The 18,273-nt window shown below is 34.1% G+C and overlaps 1 protein-coding gene across 6 annotated transcripts in view; it reads left to right on the top strand.

Annotated features, from left to right (window-relative positions):
* LOC126738571 (uncharacterized) overlaps positions 1–18,273 on the top strand; it is a 263,439-nt gene that overhangs the window by 187,150 nt on the left and 58,016 nt on the right. For all 6 annotated transcript variants that reach the window (XM_050443968.1, XM_050443967.1, XM_050443962.1 and 3 more), the window contains 3 exons: positions 6,257–6,363; positions 14,001–14,122; positions 14,561–14,735. In XM_050443968.1, coding sequence (XP_050299925.1) covers positions 6,257–6,363; positions 14,001–14,122; positions 14,561–14,735 — 404 coding nt within the window. The remainder of the gene's footprint in view (positions 1–6,256; positions 6,364–14,000; positions 14,123–14,560; positions 14,736–18,273) is intronic.

The following is an 18,273-nucleotide window of genomic DNA, read 5'->3' as shown; positions in this document are numbered from 1 at the left end:
GCCAACTTAAGTACTTGTACTACAATACAGGGTGTTTCAGAACTATGGGATCAAACTTCTAGGGGTTGTTCAGTGCAACAGTAGAATCCATTTTAGTATAGGAACCCATGTCCGGCAATGCGTCACTACGCCACTATGGCCCTAAGACGCGTTAAAATTTAGAAAAAATATTAATTACCTAAATAGGATCTGATGCATTTATTTTTACCTTTTGTATATGATACCATCACAACAATTGTTCAAAATGTCTTCCTCCAACCTCAATACACCAATTTAAACGCCGCACATGATTTTGGCGGACTACACTAAAAATTTGACTCTCGTTTTGAATGATTTCAAATGCTGCTGTTATTCGTCCAACTAAGTCTAGCTCTGATTCTACTGGAGTTTCGTAGACTAAAGACTTTACATGTCCCCACAAGAAAAAATCGAGCGACGTTAAATCGGGTGACCTAGGAGGCCAAGAAACTGCTTCACCTCTGGCAATCCACCGGTGCCCAAACCGCTGAGCCAAATACTCGCGTACTTGTACAGCAAAGTGAACTGGCGCTCCATTATGCTGAAACCACATTTGCTGTCTAACGTTTAGTGGAACATTTTCAAGGAGTTCTGGGAGAACTTCCTCCAAGAAACGTAGATAAATAGGTCCTGTTAACCGTTCCGGTAGAACGTGGTATGGCCCAATTAAATAATCATAACAGTGCCTGCCCATACGTTAACAGACCAACGATTCTGACATTTTCTTGGAAAAATTGCATAAGGATTTTCTTTGTCCCAAACATGGCTATTCCTACTATTAAAAATATCGTCTCTTGTGAAAGAGGCTTCATCAGTCCACAAAACATATCGTAAAAAATTTCGTTGTGCAATGATGTGATCCAGAAGCCATTGACAAAATTGAACTCTAGGATGATAATCGGCTGCAGTCATACCTTGAACTTTCTGGAAGTGGTAAGAATGGAGTTGTTGCTCGTGTAGTACCCGCCAGACAGAAGCGTTACTCGTATTCATATTCTTAGCGACGTCACGTGTGCTATTTGATGGTTCATCGGCAACTCGCTGAAGCACCTCTTCTTCAAATTCGACGGTTCTTACGGTTCGAGCAACACCAGTATCATGCATCTTGGTCTTAAACATGCCGGTCTCAGCGAGCCGCCGATGAACCGCAATAAACTTTTTGTATCCAGGATGCTGTCGTTCGGGATAACGTTCACGATACAACCGCGATGCTGCTCACGCATTGCAGTTTGTTGCTCCGTATGCCAAATGCATATCCGCCAATTCTTGATTGGTAAAGTTTTCCATTAGCAATAAAATGTTTAAAAATTGTAAGCTATAAAATTTTTAAACATGACATTGATAAGCGTTGACTTTAAACATTGTTGTTATGGTATCATGTACAAAAGGTAAAAATAAATGCAGCAGATCCTATTTAGGTAATTAATTGTTTTTATAAATTTTAACGCGTCTTCGGGCCGTAGTGGCGTAGTGACGCATTTCCGGACATGGGTTCCTATACTCAAATGGATTCTTCTGTTGTACTGAACAACCCCCAGAAGTTTGATCCCATTGTTCTGAAACACCCTGTATATCGATCGATTGGAGAGCATTCAAAAAGTTTTTAAGATTTCTTTTAGAGAGCATTTTAACATAATTTCACTTTTCGACAGACGTTTGATAACTGATGTTTGGTTTTTATATAAAGTAATGAATTGTTACTCTAAAGCTCCTCCTATTTTGTCACTTTTTAAATTTAACATTCCTCAAGTCAATATGAGATCAAGCAAATTATTTTTATTCCATTCAGGAAAACAAATGGTCAGCACTCTATTATGTAGAATAACAAAAACTTATAATTTATACTGCCGTTCATTAGACATTCTTTACGTGCCACTTAAAAATACTTTAAATGAAATATTGTCACTAAAAGTTTATAAGGATAATGTAGAAATTTAGCTTTAAAAAAATACTTTTTTTACTCTTTTATATTCAAATTATTGATTTATTTACTTAATCAATTAGTCTTTATATTATTATTAATAAAATAGTATATTTAAGTTAGTTTAAAGTTTAAAGGGTCAACTTATATTGAAATCCTTCGCCAGTTAACTGAGGTTTATGAAAAAAAATGGATGGACCTAAAAAGTACATAAGTGGTGTAAGAAATTTGCAGATGCGTACCCCACGAGGTCCCTTAGGATCAATACAGCCAAGGAAATACATCATCTGATGTATAGATGCTTTAACTATAAATCACTTTATGTATTATTAGGTGACATCTTAGAATATTGAAAGACTAGAATTAGTAAACAAAAATTTTGTTTGGGTTCAACATATGCACAGGGACAAGTGGGGTGTTTTGTTTACAAACATATTGACCGATTCTCTGTTGTCAAGTTCACACGCATTTTCAAAAGAGGAAATTTTTAGCTATCAACACATATAATAATTCAACTTATTGGTGTTAGATTTTGGATTAAAAATAAAACTAATTTTTTTTTATCAAGGCTAAGGTGTGATCATTTCCGAAGTTTTTAATAGAGGTCATTGTGGATCAATGAGTGGCAAACGACCGCAACAACTCACCATTTTGTTCGGCGCCCCTTCTAGCGAATACCCTGCATATAAATAATTATATGCAGCGTAATATTTATTTGTTTTTCAATATGCAACAATGCATATGCAAGAACAAAATACATACATAGGTTCCTTAATAATTTATATGGTACTTAAACATTACTTACCTTGTGCTATTTTTCTAGTTCGCAGTTATTTGGATGACAGATCGCAGTCGGTCACAGTTGATGGGGCTAAATCCAAGCCGTTGTATGCTTATAGAGGGGTCGCTTAAGGATTAATGTCGTTAAGAAGAGTTTTTAAATACTCCTGTAAGCATGGGTTGAAATTGTAATAATCTACTTTGGTCCGGCGTCTCAAATTTGGTTATTGTAATGGACTCTCTAATTGGGTGTGAGCTTTAATAACAACCCTAGATTCCAAAGTCATGTGTCTAAGCTTCTTTAAAAAACCTATTATAATCTTCGCAACATTAAGAGTAATATGTCCTTGCAAAAATTTTGCATATTTTGGATATTTCTTAAAAGAAAAAACTGAAAAACCCGAAATTAAAACACCCTGTTTATTTAATGATTTGTTGGTTGATGAAGGTTTTTTAAAATTTTTTATTTTTCTGGATATTCATAACATTTTTTAAAACGTGAAAATTGAAATACGGTATTTTTGCATATTTTACGTATTCCTTATATAAAATTACGGGAAAAAATTTAAAATTTTGGATTTATTCGAACATTTCTTAAAAATTTTGAAAATCTCTTGAAAAAAATGAAAATATAGAAATAACATACAATATTTTATTCATTTGTTGTCTGAGAAGCAATTGAAAATATGTTCCAAATATTTTGAAGAACTTTAAACTGAAAGCTCTGTGTATATTATGTATTGTTAATAAAAAGGTACTGGAAGTTTTTTTCAAAATTTGTGGCATTTTTTGAAATTTTGTTACAAAAAAATATGCATGACATAAATAAATTATCCAATATATAGATTATATAGAATTCATGAAATATTCAATATTTCTTTTATCAAACAATACTCCAGTGTGAAAAAGAGAGTCAAAAGTTGCATATACCAAGTTCGAGAGATGGTACCCAAATGGATTCAAACCCAAATATGTTAAAGATGCTCGAAAAATTCAAGGTACCCCGCTTACTTATGTGACCACCTCCTACCAAGATCACTGGTAGCTCTGGTCAGTGTGGATTCTGGTTTTCCTCTTTAAATTAATTACCAAATTGATTATTCAACAAAAACTGTGACCAAACCCAAGTTGTTACCTAGTTCTAAGGACCGAAGGAGTCCAAAATCAGTATAGCGCCACCGAAGTTTTAATTTACTAGTAACAAAGCCTAGAGGTGATAACATTTATTGGCAAGTCAAACAAAAAAATGAAATCCAAATCAGATTTTAAAAATATTTAAACCAAAGCATAAATATGTTGATTGGACTAGATTGTTGTTCAACTATTAATGGCAGAACCATGGACTATAAAACATAAATTCAAAGTTTAAATATTGCAGAACCTCATACAAGAAAAGGAAACAATAAGTTCATGAAGTTAACTAGCTGACCTTAACCCCCATGCAAAATAATGACAATTTCAAAACCTCACCCTTAAATAACTTAAACAAGTAAAGGTTTACCAGATAAAATCATCAAAAAAAATGTCCTATCAGGTGTATTGGAATAGTATGCTTAAAAGTTATCTTTAGTAAGAGTTCTAACCAAATAAAAGTCCAGTAGGTGATTAGTTTACCCGAGTTATGAAATCTTAAAATTTAAACATCTAATTATGGATAGCTTACATAAAAAAATAGTACCAACTTTACGTCGCTCAGTATGTCCAGCAGACAGTGACAAGCGAGAAAAACAAAAATAATTACTGAATTTAAAATAATTCCGTATTCCCAAGCAGTGACGTCATTTGCAAAATAAACTTCCTCAATTAAAGATTGCACTTTACATAGTACAGTATGTCCAATCGACAGTAACGGGCTCTTCAAAAATTACATCAAATATTACATTTTTATATTTACTGGCCCTGGAATTAAAATAATAAACCAAAAATAATAAATTACTAAGTCAAAGAAATCTGAAATTGTGGACAAAACTCTGTGCAATAAATAGTAGGTAAAACTAGTGTAAATATTATGAAGCAATACTACAAGAATTTAGTTTTAGAAATTAGAAATAAGTTTAAACTAAATAAGAAAAATTATTCAAAAATAGCTCACGGTAACCAAAATTCCAGCCCTCAAAGTTTCCTTCCACACCTTTCCACAGATGAAATTATGTACAAAAATAAATCAACCTTTAACTAGAGGGTTTCAAATCAAATCCAAAAATGCCAAGAGTGAGTAACGTCATTTTGCCGGTGGTACAGGGCACCTGTTAAGCTTTAAAGGTATAAAATCGCCATAAAAAGCCAGTAAAATCAAAACTAATAAAACAGCATTACACCCTAAATAGATTTTTATTATTATCACATTAGTCGGTTATATCTCCCCAAAAAGGGTAAAATTTTAAGAGGAGACTAAAGAACTTTTCACTTCATAAAGGAACGCACTCAAAAAGGAACGATCTGACCCTACGGTCGGTACGGCTTTCTCCAAATATCAAGTTGGGCAACATTGAACTTGCAACATACAATCCTTTTCGTCTCCATACCCAAAAATTACAAATAAAAACTTTTTTCAAAATAAAAACGAAATACTGTTGGCCATAAACTAATGACACATGTGTTTTTGAAGGTGGTAGACAATGGTACAGGCAAAACATCTTGTCGGACTTGCATTGTCTTATTTATTTAATGTAACACGACGTTTCGGTTGGTAAGTATCTCCATCTTTTTTTAATGACACATGAGTGCACTAGTTTAATTTCAAACCTACACCAAAAATAACTTGTAGTACAATTGTAAATATAGAAACAATCTAGTCAATATTGCAGCCGATTCAAAATAATTTTTGAAAACTGACAAATATTGGGTAAAAATTTGTCTAGATTTGTTAGACCACAAGGTCTAACCTCAATTCCTTTAACTAGCATCAAGAACCAGGATAATTAAACGTAAAGCAGTACCATTGTGCAGTAGAAGTATCCATGTTAGAATCCTACTATTTGGTGATGATCGATATGAATGAGAAATAGAGAACTGTAAATTGTTAAGTGGTTTCAACTCACTAGTTGAATGGCTACCCACAGATGGGGGTACTATGACCATATACAAAAATAAATAAAAATAAGCAGTTTATTTACGGCGGTCTGGCAATTTATTAAAAAAAAAACTTTTTAGCCATTTTGAACCCTAACAATTTGTTGAGAACGTCGGATTTAAAAATTGAAAAACCTTGTATTTTATTTATTTTTCACGCATTTCTTGTATGGAACAATTAAAATATTTTTGAAAATATTTCGATATTTTGGGATTGTTTTGAAATGAAAAAAAAAAAAATTGAACAGATTTTAAAATTTGAAATTCTTGAGAATGTTGAACATAAAGACACATGGTGTATTGTTCATGTATTTCTTGTTGCTTGGAGGCCTTAATTTACAACCTTCATAATAACAACCCTCGCGTAATAAGTTAAAATTATCGTCAGAGTTCTTTGTTATTCATGTTCTTTAACTTTTATAGTTCAAGACTTTTAAAATACTTATGGTTTGTTTTTTTTTGCAGATAAGAGGTTTGATTCTGATGGATCAAAGGACAGTTCATTGGATAGCGGTACTGAAGTGAAAATGTACAAAGAGGCAAAAAAAGAGTCCATGACAATTAGTGCAAAGGTATGTTCTATCAAAAGCAATTCTTCAGCGTTATTAGTTAAAGTTTAACAAATAGACTAAAAGTTTCACTTTTCATAAAAATAAACGGCATTATCGTATTATTATCCATCAGATAATAAAATAATTCAACATCGATAATACTTATTTGCATCTAGCACTTTTGCTAACTACGAATATATAATTTTCCGATTATTATGCTTATTGATTAATTCGGGAGTGGCTAACCATGCCTACAAATAAATTGTTAAACGTTAACAGATTAAATGTGATTTAGATAGGAACTTTATTGATATACTGTGGTGCATCAAAATCATTATACGCTCTCTCTTAGAGACGCTTGACAAAAAAATGTTTAATAAAAAGCGATATTCCCGGTCAAGTGAAAGTTTGCTGCAATATATTTTGACGAAAAATGCTTTTTCTAAGAGTGCAGAAAATGTAAGTAATAATTTCTGATAATAACTGCCGTCTATCTAATAACAGAAATAACTTATACAAACTTATGAGGTTTATTGTTCGCTCCTTTATAATTTTGCTTAAAGTCTGTTAGAAATCCCCTATTTTCTACAGCTCATCAGTTGTATAATTAATAAGAATACAACTTTTATTTTTTACGTTTTTTTTACATTTATTGCTTCACTTAATTTATTAACAAACACCACAAATAAAACAGCCCCCAAAATAGCTTCCTAAGGAAATATCGAATACTTTTTAGACGAGTTTTCTGATTAGACGGTACCTTTAATTGATAGCTTCCGGATCATTTTTATTGAAAATTTAACGAAACTGCGACACCCTTCCAAAAAAAAACATGCCGAGGTACCTGCTGTTGGCGACCATATTGGATTATTTCACCCTTGTGGTGACGTTTAACGTAAAAAAAGGACGTGTTTGAGAAAAACGCATTTTTTGGGTACTTGTAATATAGCTGGAATTCTGAAATTTTAGTATGTCTTGTAAAACAAATTTTGGGATCTTATAGATGATGTTTAATTTTCTAATAATGTACAAGAACGCCACAAATGAATAAAACGCGAAAATTCAAATATCTCAAAAACCGTTAATGTTAGAAAAATTCTAATACACGTAAGGGATAAAAGAATAAACTGTAATTATTCCAGTTCTTCTTAACGCCTTTTTTTTATAGAAACACTGCTTGCTCGAAACATGCATTCAAGAGTCAATGAATAACATATCTGAAACTATTTTTAATGTGGTTGCCGGTATTTCATCAATGCCCGTTGAATATTTAGGTGGAATTCGCATTACAATACCTTTATTTTGTACGGGTGTACAAAGCCTTAGATACAGAGTGTTTCTAATATTTTTATCTAATTTCACAAAGAAAACATCAGAATGAACATTCTTGGGTTGATGAGCTATAACTTTGCTTAAGACTTTGCTGGTATTCACTTGCCCAAAGTTATTCCCAAATATCTCAGCCACTAAATTAGTGTTTCCAATAATGCAGCAAGAGATTCTTTACTTGTACTAGACCGCAATTCTTTAATGATGATTTAGATTATATTGTCATTAAGTGCTTTACGATAATTATTTTTTAAAAATTGTTTTTTTTTCTTTGTATTTATCCAAAATAATCTGCGAAGCTGTTCTTTTATAAATATCATACCAGTCTCTTATATTTTGTGACCACTTATTCATTCTTGGAGTCATCCAATAAGTCTTTTTAGAATCCAGGTGCTGCTTTTCTAATGAAAAGATGGCATCAAAATGTCGAAAGAAAATCTGGCACCCTGGCACTCATAAACTTTTAAACCAATCTTCTGAAAGTAAACTATCGCGAAATACATTTCATTTAATTCATGACATTAAATCTTCTTCTAAGTACTTCACCAAAATCTTTAATATTTTCAAAAGAATTTCTAAATGTCACTAAATGGGCGTGATGATCAGAGAACTCACACTTTTTTAGAGCGATGCAAATTTCAGTACTATCATAATTAGAGCAAATATAGTTTCCCTTACTATATGGTATATTCTGACCCATGTGAGATAATATTAAATGCCAAAAATATATTTTTTATATCTTGATATTTATGAATGATAACAAATGTTAATATAACCGTAAACAATAAGTTCCGTAAGAAGCCTGAATATTTCATCGAAAAATATATTTAAGTCAGCGTTTATTGATCTATAAATACTAACAATAGTCAACTCACGCTTAGCCAATAACATTCCAGCACAGGAAAATTCACACAACAATATTTAGGTTTTAGGAAAAATCGGTTTGACGAAAAGGCTTTTTAAGTCTTTATTATTAGGGCTATTGGTTTTAGGTTTTTTCCTTCCTTTCATAAGTTTTTTATCATTTAAGCCAATATTATGAGTCAGATTATTTTTTGATGTACCAGAAGTTGGAACGATGTTAAGAAAATTCGGTCAATAGTACCATTATAATTACTACTAATTTTATTTAAATCTTTGCCCGTTTCGTTCAAAATAACATGTTCTAGATCGTCTACTTTATCGTTTATTTCAACTGTTTCAATACATTCACCCGCAGTTTGTCAATTACTACTAAGTTCAACTGTTTTTATATAAATTAGATTTTTTGCCGTTTAAAATGTTTTCTTATATTATCAGTTATTGTATTTGCACACTTTAAGCGATTTATTTTAAAATCTCTTGCCACACTAATGTCAATATAAGTCAAAGATCCTGCAATATAATTATGCACCTTATAAACGAATTCTTTCAATTTTTTCCCAAACAAAATTATTACCAATTTAGTAAGTAAGTAAATATAAAATTAATATTTTTTACATATTATATATTTTTTTGTTTTTAAAAACTACACCCGGTTTTATTAGGGTTTCAACCATCATGGTTTCAGATTTTATAGACTCATAGATTTGCTTATTTATTTTCCCACCGATTTTATCACAAAGAATATAGAGTTTACCTCTTTTGTTCTTATTGGATAGTTTTGGCAGCAATAAAGAAGAGAGATCGGCCTCTCTATAGCCGGAATTGATCCTTAGTGATTAAATAGCAGGCCTTATGGTCTAAGTAAAATAGGGAATTGGCAAAGGAATTTAATGAGACCTTCGAATATAAGATGAAAAAAAAAATGAAATGCTATTTTCTATACATAAAAAAAGATCGATTCCCTAATAATAAATAAATCATTTAGCAAGGTCAAGATCCTACCACGATGGCATTTCGGTGCTGACGTGGGTGAGAAGGAGGGAAATTTTTCTTTTCTTGGGGATGGGGTATGATAGAAAGGAAAAAAATGATCGTGGAGGTCTGAGCCGAAACCCGAATTTCGGCCCACACCCCCAGAGAAAATAAATCAAATCCTCCACTGGACCTATTTTAATTACACTTGGTTGCACTGCAGGACCGTTTTCATTTCTTGTTAATCTCTTGGTAAAACACAGCTTGCCACGGCGTGTTTGGATGTTTTTTATTTAAAAATGCTCTTTCTCTCTCTGAATTTGGCACGTGAACCTTTCAAAAACTGCTATATCCTGTCAATCTTTAGATCCTCGTGAAAATTAAGATTTTGGAGATAAAACGGTGCATTCGTTATTAACCTTGCAAATGCAAGTACATGCCCCCCTAGGAACATTGGACCACAAATTGATAACAGTCTCTTGCCAGTTGGAGGTTAAAACGCAGGATCCTCCGATGCCGCGGAAGGTAGGGCACTATAAATCAGCAGAGTGGAACCATCTTCGGGAATTTTATCGCTCATTCCCTTGGAAAGAAGTCTGCTTTAGAACCAATAACATCTCAGAATGTGCAAACCAAATTACAGAGACGATGTTGGCAGGAATGGAAGCTTATATCCCTTTTTCTACTAAATGCGGATCAAACAACAAGCAATGGTTCAACCTGAATTACAAAAAGGCAGTAAACACTAAAAACGCAGCATATCGCAAATGGCGTCAACATCCTTCCATCGAAAATCGGAGGAACTTTTTAGCCTCCAGAAATAGCTGCAAGCGAATTATTGATGAATACAAAGAGAGTCACAACAACAGGATCAAAAACAAACTGCTAAACTGCCCAAATGGAACAAGATCTTTCTGGTCGGTATCGAAAGCCGTTAGTCAAGGATTTGCTAAGTCGGCCTTGCCACCCCTAACAGCAGATAATGGTTCTATCGCGGTAACAGCAAGGGAAAAGCCAACTTACTGGGTAAACTCTTCGCATCCAATTCTACTCTGCACTCGCAAGGCAAAACACCGCCATATTTGCCAAGGGTGAATTCATCGATGGGAGAAATTTCGTTTCCCCAACGAATGATAAATAAAATTCTTAAAAGCGTAGACACCAACAAAGCTTCTGGACCCGATGGAATTCCAGCCCTAATACTAAAACGTTGTGCAGACGAATTGACTCCTCCCTTATGTAGACTGTTCACGGCATCGTATAAGCAGGGCCAATTTCCAACAAGCTGGAAAACTGCTCGAGTGCAAGCTGTACCAAAAAAGGGTAAGAAGACGATGCCCTCCAATTACCGCCCGATTGCACTAGTTCCAGTAATATCGAAGATTATGGAGAAAGCAGTCAACCAACAACTGTTAAGATATCTGGAATCATCTGGACTAATCAGCGGTCATCAATACGGCTTCCGAAAGCTTAGATCCACCGGCGATCTTCTTGCCTACGTCACACACTTGTGGACGGAGGCCATGGAGAAGCACGGCGAGTCCCGCTCAGTCGCTCTTGACATTTCCAAGGCATTTGACAGAGTGTGGCATGAGGGACTACTAACCAAGCTCTCCTCAATCGGCATACAAAACTCATTATTGAATTGGATCAAAAGTTTTCTTGAACAACGAACAATCCAAGTAGCCGTCGATGGATACCTCTCCGACAAATTTAACATTAACGCTGGAGTCCCTCAAGGATGCATTCTATCCCCCACCCTTTTCTTGGTATATATCAACGATTTGTTAGGAACCACTGTCAATCCAATCTACAGCTTTGCCGACGATAGCACACTTATTTCCACATTTAAGTCCGCCAAACCAACGACAGCCGCAAGTTCTCAGAATCTTAGGCAGCAACAAGTAGCTTCAACCAACAACGATATTAGAGCAATCTTGGAGTGGGGCGATAACAATTTGGTCAATTTTAACGCTAAAAAAACGCAGGCTGCAGTATTTACAATGAAGACTATCCTTGGTGGCCCGGAGCTGGTTATGGCAGGGAAAACATTGCCAATGAAATCATCTTTACACCAACAGTGTGTCCTGGCATGACCACGTTGCCGAGGTCGCCAGGGCGGCTTCCAAAAAACTCGGAGTGCTTTTGAAAACGAAAAAACTGTATACACCAGAACAGCTGCTGACTCTTTATAAGGCTTAAATACGCCCTTCCCTCGAGTATTGCTCGCATGTCTGGAGCTCTGCACCCAAGCATAGTTTAAACCTGCTGGATTCTATACAGAAGAGAGCTATTCGTCTTATCGACAAACCAGAACTGACAAAGAGTCTGGATGATCTGGAGCACAGGAGAAAGGTGGCTGATCTATGTTTATTCTACCGTTATTATCACGGTAAGTGCTCCTCTGAGCTGGCAGGCCTGATTCCACCCAGGGCTGTTCCGGCAAGAAGGACGCGTCTAGCAGTTGCGGCTCATCAACATCGAGTCCACCTGCCTACCCCAAGGACGTCGCTGTATCGGGACTCATCTGGAGAACATCTTCTTTGTGGAACGGGCTTCCACCTCACATATTTCCCGACGCATATAACCTACAGCGATTCAAGATAAATGCCCACAAATATCTTCGCGCAAGCACCACTCCAAGAGTGACATAGGACTTTCCTCTTGTGCTTGTGTTTACCAAAAAAAAAAACCTTAGTGTTTTTTTTTTTAAACACTTGCGACCTTTTCATACTCCATTTGTTAGATGTTTTGAAATAAATAGGCGAACCAAACAGCACTTTGAGAGTTTGCTTTTTTTACTTCATTTACCTTTTTTTAGATATTTGCCCAAAGCAACAGTTTATCCAGATGGGATTGTAGATATGCTGCAATCTGATCAGATGCTATCTAAGATGTTGGGAATCTCAACATTGGCTTTGCTGAAGATTCTTTGGTTTTGCGTAATGTATATTGCTTCCAGGAATCATCTTTGATTGCATTTTGCTATTCCTGATCTGGAAACCTCTTCTATTCGGGTCCACTTTCGATGTTCTTTTATCCTGACTTCCAGTAGTCGCTCTGTCTTGCCTATGTAGGACTCTCGACATTCACAGGATATTTCGTATACTCAGTTCTTGGACCTCGATACTAAGCCTAGTATTATTGTCTTCAAAAAAAAAAGAAACTCTTGATGTTGAATTTTCTAGCAATTCTTTTGATCGCTCTTTCCTTGTTTTCTCTGCTGCTTTTCTAATAGTGGTCTTTATTAGTTTGCTTGGATACCCATTATGCTGTAAATTTTTGTGATGTTATCTATTTCCCTGTTAAGGTCAACATAGTTGTATATTGTGGCTGTTCTCTTATACAGGGTTTCAATGATTCTTACCTGTGTTGAACCAGGGTGATTGAAGTCGTAGTGTAGACATTGTCCTGTGTGTATTGGTTTGCGACAGACTGATGTCGTTAGTTTTCCATTGTTGTTCTTTAGAAGAATATTTAAGAAGGGCATTCCTGACACAGTTTCCAACTCCATCTTGAATGTAATGCTTGGCCTAATATTATTCATGTACTTCAGAAAGGTTTATAAATGAGCAATCAACATATCGAAGCCACACCTGAGGTTTGGATTAAGCGATCCTTATAGCGTGCTCCTCTAACAACTCTTTATAGGTTGGCTATCGCTGAAGATAACGATGAGTCCATTGGAAGTTCTTCAGCCTGGGTGTCAAACCTATTTTTAAATTGAAAGTAGGAGGAAAACAAACTTCATTATTCCCTAAAGTGGAAGTCCAGTACGTTTTGCAAGTGTTGTATCCTGCCTAGGTTTTTCTCTGATCATGTTACGAGATTCTTCGATGGGCACCTCTTTGTAAAGGCTAAAATCAAAACTTAGTAGCTTACCGATGAGTCTAACGTTAGTGGCCTGAAGAAGTTCGATGAAATGAGCTGAGTTTCGCTTAAGGGATGTAGTGGCTGGATAATGCTCAACATGAATTTGGCAAGTTTCTTGACTATTGTTTGTAGGGCTGGTTTAAAGATGAGGTGTACAAAGTGAAAGTTGACACTCGAAAGGCTCTAATTCGACGCAGACTAAGTAGATTATAGTGAAGAAATAGTCCATACTTCCAGTGAAGTCGTAGTAGAATATGTTTAGAGGTAAATGGTGGTATTTTTAAATATTTATTAAAACAGCGCTATAATTATAGCCATGTTAATGTAGAAAATTTTATTTGTTTGTAATTACGCTATATTTTGAAAACAAGTGAGAATCTCATAAGAACATGAGGCTTTTATAATTATTTTTACCTGTACAATACTTACCTGGAGTTTGGTGCGTTAGATGCAAAAGAGTGACTACGGAAATTAAGTTAATATAGTAACCGATGTACTATATTGACTAACTAATTACTTTATTCTTTATACTTATTGAAAATACAAATCTTTGTAACTCAATTTATATTGTTTTAACAGTTTTAGATTTAAATAGTAAATAACAAAAATTTTTGTTCTAGTTATCGCAAAACATAACAATAAGAGATACAACTAGGAGAGGGATTATGACTGACGATAGTGCCATTGGCGATGTAGAATCTATGGCTCACGATGGCGATTTGGATAGTGACAGTGAATACCGGTCAGTATCAGCCGAGTGAATATTGTCAAACGGCCTTAGTATTGGTAGAGGAGCTTACTTTAAAAACTTTACTTTAGATTTAAAAAATGTACAAAAGGAAACGTATTTATTGAAAAACATAAAATAATGTATTTAGTATATCGAGGGTTAGGCTTTAAAAAAAGACATACACAATTATTAGTAAAGATTAAACTGAAAACTAAGATTAAAGTAAAATGTAAAAAATAAACTCCTTATTCTACTTAAAATAAACTTTCTTTTATAAACTTTTATTTAGTAAGCTTGTATACAAAATCTACATTTAAAATTTTAACAAAAGCTTTAATACTAGTTGCGAAACGTGGATTCTTTCATGGAAAAGGCAGGCTATTGTAACTACTTTATTTTTGCAATTAGTTAATACTTAAGTATTCAAAAGTTATAATTTATCTTCTTTAGATCTAGGCCTTTATATTATCCTTCCTCGGTTGGTTCGCCAAGTGGGAACGAGTTTACTGTGACAAACGTTGATGCAGACGAACTGAGAAAATCGCAAAGAAAAAAGAAAATACCAAATATTATGATCCAGCAAGCGTCTACGGGAACATACGATTCGGAGGACGACGATGATGATGTAAGTCTATTATCGATTTGGTATTAAGTATTCAGTTATTGTTTTACTTTTATTTTATTCTCTTTAGGAATGGATTCTTTAGGGAATATTGCCCATCTAAAAAAATTAGTGTTAAAAAATTGTTTAAAGTAGTAACATTACCAGTTCTATTTATAATAATATTGCTTCATATTATAACTTTATTTTCTTTTGACTAATGATCATTTAGTTACATTTTTTTTTAAATATTGACCTGTAAATCTGTATTTATCTTTGTACAGGCTATTAAAAAAGTTTGGGCCTCTACTTCAGGGACGTAACGTACACGTTTTTTTAATACTAAAGTTTTTCCTAAGAAGGTTCCAATAATTCAGGTTATAAGTTCTACTTTAATTTTGATTTTTATTAGCACCTACTATTTGTTAATTTTTCGTGGAGGATTTGAGGCAGCTAAAATAGCAATTGTTTTGAAAGTTAAAGTGTTCCCACGCATGAAGAATGAAATATTTTGTTAAGCACGTTAATTTAGTTTCAATAACAATATCAGAAGTACCGAAAAAATTTTAGTCATATTTTTCTATATTAAATTGTTTGTTTACTACTGGCAAGTGACAATAAAAGTAAACATTTGCGGTTTGTTTGATATCCACCGGACACAACCGTTGTATAGCTTTAATTTCATGAAAATTTAGGTTGAACATTGAAGTTATGTGTACAGATAATGACATGTATTGTTACTTAGTATCAAATTTTAAAGATGTCGTAAATGTTCGATTAACGCAGCCTCAAATAATGCAGCAATATGCGCGTTCCAGTCAAGGTCATCACGACGTTGCCACTATTATAGTATTCCTGAAGTATATTGTTAAATGATTTTGGAAAATTCATTATTCAGAATAAGCCGTTTTCTGTCCAGAAATTTTTATTGAGGATTACTAGGCCCTTTTGGTTGTTTAATTTGGCCACATTTTGATATTTGACATTGATAATCCTACTTCCTGATTACTGTGTTTCTAAGAATCTCATAGAAAATTGACAACAAATTGCTGTCATTGATTTAACTGGTTTTAGGGTTTACCTAACCTATTAATTTGCGACTTGATCATCGTTCTTTTTTAATAAAACCTTCAACTAGGAAACTTAACAAAGTCACAGCCCTCGGAGGTGTGTTAGGTCTTCTTTTTTTAGACAAAATTTGGTGATTGATTTGGTAGAGGCTCTTTTAGATTGTGGAGGCCGTTTAATACGGCCGGTAATCACCATCGACCGGAATTAATCCCGGATGAATTGCTACATTTACTGCGGAAATATCAGCATCCTAATATAACTAGGGTTTTGGTTTTCCGGCTTTTAATTTCGGGATAGATCACCACTATCCAAACCCGTCAGCATAGTTAAGGGAGGCGGACAAGGAATAATAATTTTTTTTTTTTTTTATAATTTTTTTTGTAAAGAGTTTTTGTTTCTAGTTACAATACTGGCGGATGGATGCGATAATATTTTTTTTTATTCCTTTTTGTAATGGCAAGTAGCCTTTAGAATTATAAACGTTATTTTTTTTCAGCTTTAACTAAAGCCCAATTTTTTTTTCCAAGTGGCAATCTTTTTTTTAGGTACATTTTTCATTTTTGTAAATAAGTGTACTATTGTTCTGTGTTCTTATAAATATTATTTGGAGTAATTGTATATCTCTGACTCTCATGTGTCTTAGATTCATTACCCTCGACCAAACTTAAGGATGCCTAACTAATGAGTAAATATATTTACAGAGTGAAATCTACTTTTTTTGTAGCTTGGAAAGCCAGTTCGCTGTCAATTTTTGTTTCCCTCTTTTAAATTCAAACATCTAGTTTCACACAAACGAGAATGAATTTCCTTAAACAATTTTTTACCGGTAGACGTCGTTGGGAAAACGATCGTCATAACAAACCAAATCAAAAGAGGCCTACAGGTGCTCTAGGTGTTTTACGATACATACCTAATTGCTCTTCTCTGTTAAATAAAAACAGAATTGAAAAGATATTGGCTCCAACTTTTGCTTGATCCTACTTAAATCCCTGGCAGTCTCTATTAATGACTCATGATCTTTATGAGTCTTAAATGGTAGTATCATTAGCAAAATGTGAAATGATTTTTTTTTATATCAAGAAGTGCAAGGTCATTAATAAACAGAAAGAATAAAATAGGGTTAAGCACGGAATGCTGGAGAAGTCCATGATCTATTGGAGTTTTAGCAGAAAAGTCATCCATTGACAATTTGCATTTTTCCAGACAAGAATGATTTGAGCCATTCCAGAGCAACACATCTGAAGCCACAACAAAAGAGATTACCGAGTAATACTCTGTGATTCACGCAATCAACAGAATCGAAAAGATATTGGCTCCAACTTTTGCTTGATCCTACTTAAATCCCTGGCAGTCTCTATTAATGACTCAAGATCTTTATGAGTCTTAAATGGTAGTATCATTAGCAAAATGTGAAATAATTTTTTAATATCAAGAAGTGCAAGGTCATTAATAAACAGAAAGAATAAAATAGGGTTAAGCACGGAATGCTGGAGAAGTCCATGGTCTATTGGAGTTTTAGCAGAAAAGTCATCCATTGACAATTTGCCTTTTTCCAGACAAGAATGATTCGAGCCATTTCAGAGCAACACATCTGAAGCCACAACAAAAGAGCTTACCGAGTAATACTCCGTGATTCACGCAATCAAATGCTTTGGAGAAGTCACTGAAGACCGCTGCGGCGGCAGTATTCAAGCTTAAATAAAGGTTTTCTAGAAAGGCAAACATTGCCTCATTTAGGCTTACATTCTTTCAAAAGCCAAACTGGCATCTGCTTAAAATGCTGTGCTGAAGTGAGGAAGTTCATCATTCTTTGCTTAACCCATATGTCTATGATCATGGTAAAAATAGATACTTTAAGGTTATTCGGAAATGTAGCTCTTTAAAAAGAAACATTAATTGCAAATTCAAGAGAGGCGAGAGCTTGATCTGGCAGACTTTAAAGACTCTTCACAGAAGATCCATCAAACCCATAAATGTGTTTATTCTTAAGTGTATAAAAAACACATAACCTCATGTACATCTGTCTGAGTGAAGTAAAAGGAATTTTTGACAGAAATACGTTGAGTAAAATTTTGGGGATCTAGTTGGCAGTATGATGAAACATATCTGCGTCAATTGGATATTGTTTAGTTTCCTTCCATTACCTCTAAGTTCATTAATAATACTCCAATTTTCCTTGGATTTATTGCGCGCTATTTTCAATCAAAACTCGTAGTGATGTTTCTTGGCCCTTCTTATAATTTAGCTATACATTTTTTATATACATTATAGTAATAGTGGAAACATGGATTAGTTGTAAATTTTCTCAAGGCATGTAGATTTATTGACGATGTTTTTAGACCAAGAGTAATCGAAAGTTTTTTAATTTTACCTTTAATTTTTTGAAGTGGGGAACTCTTAAAACTGGGAAAAATTAAAAATATTTAAGACAATATGAATTGAAAAATCAAGGGAACTGTACATCATTGTCTAGTGTTTATTATTGACTAAA

Source organism: Anthonomus grandis, chromosome 7 (assembly GCF_022605725.1).
Source record: "Anthonomus grandis grandis chromosome 7, icAntGran1.3, whole genome shotgun sequence".
NCBI classification, from domain to species: Eukaryota; Metazoa; Arthropoda; class Insecta; order Coleoptera; family Curculionidae; genus Anthonomus; species Anthonomus grandis.
Note: the sequence above shows the minus strand (reverse complement) of the source record. Positions and strands in the feature narration are given on the sequence as shown.